The 9,312-nt window shown below is 52.1% G+C and overlaps 1 protein-coding gene across 2 annotated transcripts in view; it reads left to right on the top strand.

Annotated features, from left to right (window-relative positions):
- Positions 1-102: 102 nt before the first annotated feature.
- The window catches only part of SSBP3 (single stranded DNA binding protein 3), a 165,318-nt gene continuing 156,108 nt past the window's right edge, over positions 103-9,312 (top strand). Inside the window, exons 1-4 of one of the 2 annotated variants that reach the window (XM_060089852.1) lie at positions 103-284; positions 1,302-1,374; positions 1,600-1,661; positions 4,238-4,322. In XM_060089852.1, the coding sequence (XP_059945835.1) occupies positions 229-284; positions 1,302-1,374; positions 1,600-1,661; positions 4,238-4,322 (276 nt within the window). In that variant the 5' untranslated portion in view covers positions 103-228. The remainder of the gene's footprint in view (positions 285-1,301; positions 1,375-1,599; positions 1,662-4,237; positions 4,323-9,312) is intronic. The other variant, XM_060089853.1, reaches the window with a different exon arrangement.

The following is a 9,312-nucleotide window of genomic DNA, read 5'->3' as shown; positions in this document are numbered from 1 at the left end:
AGGAGTTCCAGGGCGATGGGGCCGCGGCCGGGGCTGACGCTTTGACAGCTGGAAAGAGCGCGGAGCCAGCGCCTGGGGGGGAGGGAGGGGAGCGCGGCGAGGAGAGCGCGAGCGAGCGAGCGAGCGAACGCCGGGGAGGGGGCCGGGAGCGAGGGGGCAGCTCGGGAGCAGCCGGAGCGGTAGCGGCGGCGGCGGCGGCGAGGCTCGGCGCCCTCTTCTCTGCAAACCATGTTTGCCAAAGGCAAAGGCTCGGCGGTGCCCTCGGACGGGCAGGCTCGGGAAAAGTAAGCCCTATTTTCCAAGTGGCGGCCGCGCCGCTGCCGGGCTGCGGGCGGGTGGTGGGAGGCAGGTGGGCGGGCGGGGGCTGCTGAGTCCCGGGCCCCGGCGCCGCCTGCTTGGCCCCTTCCCGAGGCCGCGGCGGGCGGCGTGGGAGAGCCCATTGTTGGGAGGCGGCGGAGGTTGGGGCGTCTGGGGGCGCCGCCGGGGGAGGGGGCACTTGGTGGCCTTGGGGCGTGCCGGGCGCGGGGGCCCGCGGTGAGGGATGGACGAGGTCCCGCGAGCGAGCCTGGGCGCTCGCTCCAGCCGGGGCGCTCGCCGCGGTGACGGCACTTTGCCCACCGGGCGCGGGCAGGGGGCGCGTGGCTTCTGCAGCCCCGAAGGCTCCTTTTGTCCGCCCGCGGCGTGAGGAGTGCGTGCCGGGGGCTTTGTTCGGCCGGGAGCGCTCTCCCTTCCCTGCCCTTGGCCTCGCCGCCGGCCCCGCGCCCTCCGGGGCGCCGGGCTGGGCAGGGACGGCGGCGCCGGCTTGGCCCTAGGCTTGGGGGACAGTTGTTTTGGGGGGAGGTGGTGAGGGCGGCGCTTTGCTGCCCTCTCCAGAGCTCGCGGAGCACTCCAGAGTCCAGGGCTGAGTCTCCCCGGACTCTCAAACGTGGGGAGAGGGTGGGTCGGTGGCAAGGAGTGGATTGGGAAAAGGAGCGAGGCTCGGGGGTTGGGTGGCTTGCGAGTTTGAGAGACCTAGGTGGGTTTGGTCCCGACGCTACTTGGAAGTTCAAGTTCGGGGGCTGCTTTCCAGCCCTCGCGGCTTGAAGTAAACGCGTTTCCTCGTACCCACCCCCTAACTGCTCATACCCGTGGCCCCAGGCAGGACCGAGCTAGCTGCTCACCTCTGGTCGGGGCCACAATGGGACAGCACGGACAGGGTTGGAGGACAGGCTTGGAGGCCAACTGGCAAGGTCCAGGAGCGAGCGCCCGGTGTGGTCTGACGCTTTCCCTCTCTCTCTCTCTGCCCGCTACCCACTTTCCAGGTTAGCTTTATACGTCTACGAATATTTACTGCACGTAGGAGCACAGAAATCTGCACAGACCTTCTTGTCGGAGGTGAGTGGAACTCCCCCCATCATCCAATTTCTTGACACTCCTCCTCCTCCTCACTATTCTTAAAGCCTTTGTTTTCTGGAGCAGCCACTGTGGCCACCATTTTGAATTTTTATCACCTTTTGGCATTTATTGTTAGTTGGTCTTCACAGCCTTTTGGCTCTGGGAAGCCCCTAGCCCACCTCTTCTCTCTGCTCCTCTAAGCTGTCTCTGCTCTCTCCTTTCTAGATTCGATGGGAAAAAAACATCACGTTGGGAGAGCCGCCTGGGTTTTTGCACTCGTGGTGGTGGTAAGTTTGTGTGATAGTTTTGTGTGTGTGTTTGTTTTGTTCTGAGCCCCCGGCTTCAAGTGAACAAAGATGCGAGGTCTGGAGCGGGTCCCTCCATGCCTTAGTCCCCAGCGTTGCATAGAGCAGGGTGCCGTGGGTCCCTCAGGACTGGCAAAGGAGGAAAAGGGCAGACGAGGTCGGTGCCTAAGTTTCTGCCTCCTCTTTGCCCACTGTTGAAAACCCTACTAATCGTGCCTGGTGTTTGCATAGAAACTCCGTACTTTTACATCTCACTCTGAGGCGCTGGGCATGGGCTTGAGAAAAAAAACCTGCATGGGTTTTTGTCAATTCTGCACGTTGCTTTAATTAGAGGGAGTGGGGGTGGGGTGGGTGGAGGGGCACCAGGTCTGTTTTACAACTGGCCTGCCCCTTCCTTTTTCTTCTGTGAGCTCAAAACCTTGAGAGAGAAATCCATGGGGACCTTTTCCAGGCACCCTGAGAAAGAGCAAGAAGGGGCTGCCACTTCCTTTAAATATACTGATTCAGACCGACTGGACCTCCCCCCCTCCCCCCCCACTGCTCTAAGTATCCCTAAAACCACCAAGTTTCGTTTTACTGAGAATCTGGCAGAGTGCCTGTAGTTGGTAGATGGGGGCTCTCTCTTGTCTGTGACCCTCTCCCAGGCCCCTGGGCCCTGTCCGGGCGGGACCACCGCCGGTCTGCTCCCGGGTTTGCAGCCCGCAGGAGGGAGGCTTAGGGTCAGCGGGAAGGAGTTGCTGTGAGTGTAAGACTTGGGTGTTTTGTGGGACCGATTGGTGGAGTCTTTGACATCCTTTTCAAAAGGAAAAGAGAGCAGAGTGGCTTTTGATATTTTGGTGAAGTTCAGGAAAACGGAGTGCCCTGTCTTGGGATCTTAGCGCGTTTACCTGACCGCCAGCTCGCTGGGGTAACTGTTTCAAGTGTCTTTGAAATGCATGGGGATGAAGTGTCTGTTCTAACTTGCACGGAGAAAATGAGGTTTTAATTGCTTTTGCCAACCTTGGAACTGCGGAGTTGGAGGCATTCGGTGTAAGGATTCTGTCTGTAGGAGTGGGTGGTAGGTTTTCTGGGGCAGCTTTTGGAGAGGAGTGTGGGGTTGGAGCTGGCGGGTCTGTCCACCGTGGATTTTGCAGAACTTTAGGCTTTTGAGTAAAAGTTACTCAGAAGGGACTGGGGAGTTTGTAGTGTTAGAAATCTTTAGTGTGTGGAGGAAGTTAGTCAGATGTGTGCAGCTTCAGAGCACAGAAAGAAATGTTCTCGAGCCTCCCTCTGCAGTCAGCAGAAGTCCCCGATTATCCTGTTCTATCCTGTTCTATCCTTAATCCCCGGCAACTTCTCCAGCCTTATCTCAGCTCCGGGAACTAAGAGTGTGTCGTGCTGGGCTCAGGCAGTGGTGGCTCTGTGATTTGACACCGAACGTGGCTTTTGGGGTGGCAGGAAGTGGTGGAGCTGATCTGAAGAGGGCCCGGCTGCGTTCTTCACGCACCTGGAGTGAGGTGCTTGTCAGGTGACTGGCAGAGCTGGCTGTTTGTGATGGTGACAGGAGCACTGGTCTGGTAGTCAGACTTCCGCTCTGGTGCACGTTTTACCCTTCAAGCGGGTTCCTATCCCTGGGCCTTGGGCTCCCGACCTGGAGAGGGTTTCTAAGGCCCCTTGTTGATACCAGTGACTACCCTGTGTTTGTATAGGGTTTTACTGGTTGACAGAGGATTTGTATGTCTGTTTTCACACAATGCAAAGTGTTGGGGTGACCATACAAGAATCATGGAGGGGGGTTAGGCAGGGAAATCCGCCCCCTTCCTTTTGCTGGACAGGTGGTTGTCTGAGGAGGGCCCTATTTCAATGTGAAAGAACGAGATACTTGGTTATCCATAACATAACCTTTGGCTAATTGATACATGTTCTTTGGTGGGCAGGGGAGGAATGGTTTCTGTATGAGAACACCTTGGGGGAGGGCCTGGTTGAGAGTCGGGTGGGCTGGCAGGAGATGGGGGGTGTGGGCTCTGGGATGAAGAACCTGTAGATTCCCTTTATCGCCAGAGTCACCCAGTTTGCTGTGCATATGAGTCATAGTCCTGACTTTGACAATTTAACCTTTTTATGAAGTGCAGCCATTTTGGGTGGAGGTGGGGGGTGGTAACAGGAGCACAGATGAGACAGGCATGGATTCTCATCCAGATTCCTGTCTGTCCCATCTGGGCATCGGTGGGTGGGTTACCCGAACCTGCTTGAGCTTCAGTTGCCCCATGTATAACGTGGGGATAAGATCACCTACCTTACAGCGCTGTGGTAGTTACAAGCAGTGTCATGGGCATGAGGCATCCAGCACATAGTAGGTGTCTGATGGATGAGAGCTGTTACTCTTATTACAAATGCCAGGCTGTCAGAGAGGTTGGGTCCATTTTGTTGTTAGGCTGAGTATGCCCAATGAAGGCTGGGAAGGTGGGACTGAGCCTTAGGGGAGACGTGGTGCTGTTAGCAGCGTGCATTGTACACTTGCTGTTGGGCACACAAGTAATAATTAGTAACCTGATCTTATTTTATTTTTCAACTTGCAGCGTATTTTGGGACCTTTACTGTGCAGCTCCTGAAAGGCGAGACACTTGTGAACATTCAAGTGAAGCAAAAGCCTTTCATGATTACGTGAGTAACAAATTTTTAATCCTGGCGATAATTGCAGGGTTGGATAACTTGAACTTCTTTAGTACCAAAAGCAAATACACAGCCAACTGGCAGTGGTCTTTGTTTTCTCCTTGCCTTTCTTTTTGTCCTGCCCACCTCCCTGCTGCCCTCGCCCCGTACTCTCCTCCAGCAGCGGTCTAACTTGGTGAATGGTATTTCATAATGTTATAATTATGCAGAAGAGCGTAGATACCTATCTGGAGAATTAAATGGTGTTATGCGGGGCTCAACTATGTGGGGTTTATGTTCTGTTTGGGCAGTCCCCTGGGAGGATGGTGGGGCTGAGCCTCTTTGGTGCTGGTTTATGAAGAAGTTGACCACAACCAAGAAAAATAAAAAGTAAATATGAAACTTGTGTTTTGGAGTAGAAGGTGTGTTTGAGTGAGAATTTGGTGAAATAGATTCTTAGGTTACTTTCTAGGGAGCAATCTTCCAAATTACGTTTTTGGAGGGGTGTGTGTGTGTGTGTTTATGGCGGGGGGCTTGTGTTGTCCATTAAGACAGTGTGTACTTTGAGGTCCTTGGCTGGTCCATAAACCTGTGTTGAAAATGTTCTTGTGAAGATAGTTTCATCACATTGTAGTGCTTTCTACTCTATCATTCATTCTCCCTGGATGAGTTTCTTAAGATTTATGAAACGCTTATAAGAGAGGTGTCTGCCACATGTCCATATCCCACCAAGGTCCCCTTAAAAAAAAAAATTGGACTATAGTTGGGGTGGAGTCAGACTTAGGATCAGATGAAACAGGTTAGGATATTCTGGGGGGGATGGAAGGGGAAGTGTCTGAGGATCTTCCCAGCCTCCTTTGCTTCCTGTTGGTCTTGTAGAAGGTTAAGTGTGTGTGTGTGTGCCTGTATGTGCGCACACACGCGTGCACTTAAGAGGTGATTTATTGGATTTTGCACTTCTGCATGAGGGAGGAAGAAATGGTCCCAAAGCTCTAGGGCATGGAAGTTGGTGTTTTGAATGTCATCAGAGCCCACCCACTTGGCCAGGCCATCTGCATCCCCTGCACGCAGTTTGAAACCGGCCTGGGAGACCAGAACCCATTTGGTTGAGTTTCACAAGTGCTCAGATCCCATGCCACAAGTATCTTTCTGGTGAACATTCCTCCTTGTAATATGAGGACTTAGAGACTCCCCTGGGGGCGCCCTGGTTTTGAGAATATTCAGTGCGACGAAATTTCGCTATGACTGTAAGGTTAATACCCTTGGAGTGGAATGCTGAGGAAATTGACCAGTTCTTGTGCCCTCTCCAGGGCTGAAAAAGAGAAGCTGCTGAATGGTTCTTATGGCCTGGTGAAGTTTTAGTAGTACAAGGTGAGAGGGCTGGTTCACTTGTGATGTGGTTCTTCTGGGAAAATCGGTGGTGATGATCACAGGGTTTCCTGGCGTAGAGGCTGAGTTACATTAGCCGTATAAAAATAGTTGGTGAATTTGACTTTTCTACCTAGTAAAAATCGTGTGTGTGTGTGTGTGTGTGTGTGTGTGTGTTTTAACCTGTGGATGGCCAATTCCTGTGTGGCCTGTATTTGACAGCTATGCAAAATGCTTTCATTTTAGAGTGGGGCGGGGGACGTACCTATTTCCAGTCCCTCTCTTGATATAGGATGTCTGTGCTATCTTTCAGAGAAGTTAATAATTTTTAACTAAGTTTGGCTCTCTAGTACATGACGTGAGACTCTCTTTGGCAATTTGTGGTTTGGTCCGCCGTCTTGGAACAGTATGGTGGTAGTGAACGTTTACATGGGTTTTCTTTCAGTGATTTGCTGAGGAAGGGCAGCAGAATTGTGTAGAGATTGCTGAGGTTGGTGTAGACATTTAGAAGAAGCTACCAAGAGCTGAAATCACAGTGACTGAGGCCCAGGATTCACAGATCTTGGGATCAAAACCCTTTCTCCTGGATTGGGATCCACTTGGTGTCATGTGGCCTGAGAGTCAGGTCATGTGAAAGGAGGGATGGAGTGATGAATGGGGATGGGGAGGGAATGTCTCTATTGTGAAGGAGTTAAGGGGGGTGGGTATTGAGTTGCAGGGGTGAAGGAGAAGCAATGGGAAAATGAAAAAATATTTAAGAAAATGAAGAAAAGGAACCCTCTTTTTCTTTTTGTCCTCCTCAAATTTTCGTGTGTTCTCTCCATTCTCATGGCTACTATCTTGTTCACCCTTATCTTTCTTGCTAGAGTTATTGCTGAAGCCTCTTTTTGGATTCCCTTCCTTTTGTCTGGGGTGAATGCCTCTTTTATCCGTCACGTCCTGTCCACTTTTCAGCTTCTTTGTGGAGGACTTTGGTGATAGTTTGCTGCACACCCTGATCACTCCTTCATCTCAGTGTCTATACAAACCACCTGTACAAAGCCTTTGTTGGTGGCTTTCCCTGTGCTGGGCACTTTAGCTTCAGGCTCTCATTTCAAGCTGCCAGTGGCCCTGGGAGAGAAGACATGTTGCTAACTCCATTTTGCAGATGAAGAAACTGAGACACAGAGAGGTTATCATAGTTGTAAGAATTAGGATCCAAACTCAGGTCATAACTGACTCCAGAATCTGTGTTCCTAACACTGCCGAGACTTGGCTGCACAGGTCCATGGCAAATGTCACCCGTTTGCACCTATTCCTGCTAACTTCTCATTCAGGTTTGTCTTTCTAACCACAGCTTATTCATTTTTTCCATGCCAGAGACCATTCGTCTAAGAGCTATTCATTTCTGTAGCTCCCACAATACCTTGAACATAGTAGGCACGCATGCTAAATGAATGAAGGTATTAAGGAGCTATGGGTAAGAAAAAATACTCATTTTGGGGCATTTTGGTAATTTGGATAGCCAGTAGAATATTGGAAGATGTTCTTTTAGTGACTCGTTTTTGCTGGGTCATCTTAAGCCAGGTGATTTTAATGTGGGTTGACTAGTTACCTTAAATCCTTTTTAGAAGATAAAGCGGGGTGTAAATAAGAGCATGCGGTAACTGGCCTTCTGTTTTCAATCAAGGAGGTTCAGAGATTCTCATGGTTTGTCCGTGCAGCTCAGATATACCCGCCTGGGCCTTAGTGGGTAGTGAGTGGTGAGTGTGTGTGGGGCATGGGTGAGGAGGGACTCCTGTGGGGCTGGGAAGGTCCTCATCTGGGAAGATCCTGGTCTCAGCTCTCCTAGAGAAGTGAATTTGTGTTCCTGGCCAGTGGTCTCCCCTTCCTGGTGGTGGGTCAGTCCAAGCCAGGCCACAGGGCCGGGAATGAACCAGGTGACTCAGCAGAGGGAGAGGGGGTTTAAATTTTCTCTGAATTGGTGAGTTTTTATTTGAGTCACAGTCTATTTTCCTCCACACACCTGGAAACTTCAGTTTGCTTGGCTTATTGTGTATAAGCCAGAGCACCCTGATGTTGACCACACGTAATGAAGAGTGATGCAGGGTTTGGTACCCAGAATGTACTTTTCTGAGAAATTGGTTTACCTGAAGTCAGAAGAGGCCAGAGGCCATGGGAAGAGGCTCTCAGGGACCCTGCCTGTGGTTTTCTTGCTGCTGCCCAGAGGCCATGGGAAGAGGCTCACAGGGACCTTGCCTGTGGTTTCCTTGCTGTTCCCCTCCGGCCAGAGCAGAGGTTCTCTGGTGAAGCCCTTGGGTCCGCTTGGATTCTCTTAGATGCCAATGTCTGTCTGGTCCTGGCCTTTTGTGGAGTGGACAGTCCCGCCTACTAGCTCAGTGCCTTTGAGTTGAAGGTGCTGGAGAGCAGTGACCTTCACATTGCTGTACTTTTCAAAACGCTTTTTCAGTACATGGTTGTGGTTTGGCTTCACAGCTGCCTGTTGGTCAGGTTTTATTATTTAATCTCACTCCCATTTTACAGATGAAGAAACTGAGGCCTAGAGTTTAGATGACTTGTCTGAGGGCACGTAGCCAGGAGGTGGCAGAGCTGGGACTAGACCCCACACTTTCAAATTCCACCTCTGAGCCTTTGACAACCCTCATTTGATACAGAACTTCTGCGAAACAGAGGGAAGATATTATCATTTGACCCAAAGTGTGCCCATGTATGGTCACTGAAGAAATAAATTTAGCAGAGAATTAAACTAAAGCCCCTGAGAGGTGAATTGCAGAGTCACTGGCAGAGGTGGGACCTGGCCTCCGAGAAGGGAGTTTGTTATGGTGCGGTGGCTCTTTTGGCAGGGAAAATGTGATAAAAGCTATGGCCTTTCCTTCCAGAAAATGCATGTATCCCCACTGGGGAGACTTTGTACATGATTTCAGGAGGTTCACGGCTGCTGTCCCCTCTGTGATCCCCAGTGAAGAATGTGGGGTGCCAAGTGGATGTGGAGTCCCATGACCTTGGCGAGTCGTGGGCCTCACTTTCCCTGCTCTGAAGACCTGCGGTCCCTTTCAGGTCAGCCTCAGTGGGGCTGGCTCTCTTAGCCCTGTGCTCCCCCCAGCAGGACTCAGCTGACCCCCCCCTCCACTCCCAGCTGTGAGTCTGTGTCTCCAGGCAGGTTGGGTAAAGTCGGAAAGCGCCCCAGAGTCCTGGGCGTGGACGGGAGCTGAGGTATTTGTGGCTCTGTGGCAGGGGTCCAGCGTCCTTGGTGGGTTTGAAATAGCAAAGTGATATTCGAGAGGGCTCTCCTTGGATGTGCCGAGCTAAGGTTCCTTCCAGGCGGGGAGCGTCCCTGCCTGCCAGAACCCTTTGGGGGCAGGGGTGTGAGAGGGTGGCAGCGTGGGCAGGAGCGGGAGAAGGCCGCAGCTGGGCTCTGAGGAGCTGGGGGCGTGCTCTCCCCCGCGATAAGCCGCTCTAGCTATCTGCCCAGAGGTCCTGGCAAGTTCACGGTGTTGCCTTTGGCTCTGACCCTTGGCACCTTGTGTGGCAGATTATAAAAACAAAACATACACACGGTTGCTTCCCCCCGCCACCATTGGAGCTCAGACTGTGTGTTGTGGCCTTTCTTCGGGCTCCCACCCTGTTTGCTGCA

This window comes from Mesoplodon densirostris, chromosome 2, assembly GCF_025265405.1.
Source record: "Mesoplodon densirostris isolate mMesDen1 chromosome 2, mMesDen1 primary haplotype, whole genome shotgun sequence".
In the NCBI taxonomy this organism is placed as follows: domain Eukaryota; kingdom Metazoa; phylum Chordata; class Mammalia; order Artiodactyla; family Ziphiidae; genus Mesoplodon; species Mesoplodon densirostris.
This window is presented reverse-complemented; position numbering and strand designations above follow the sequence as displayed.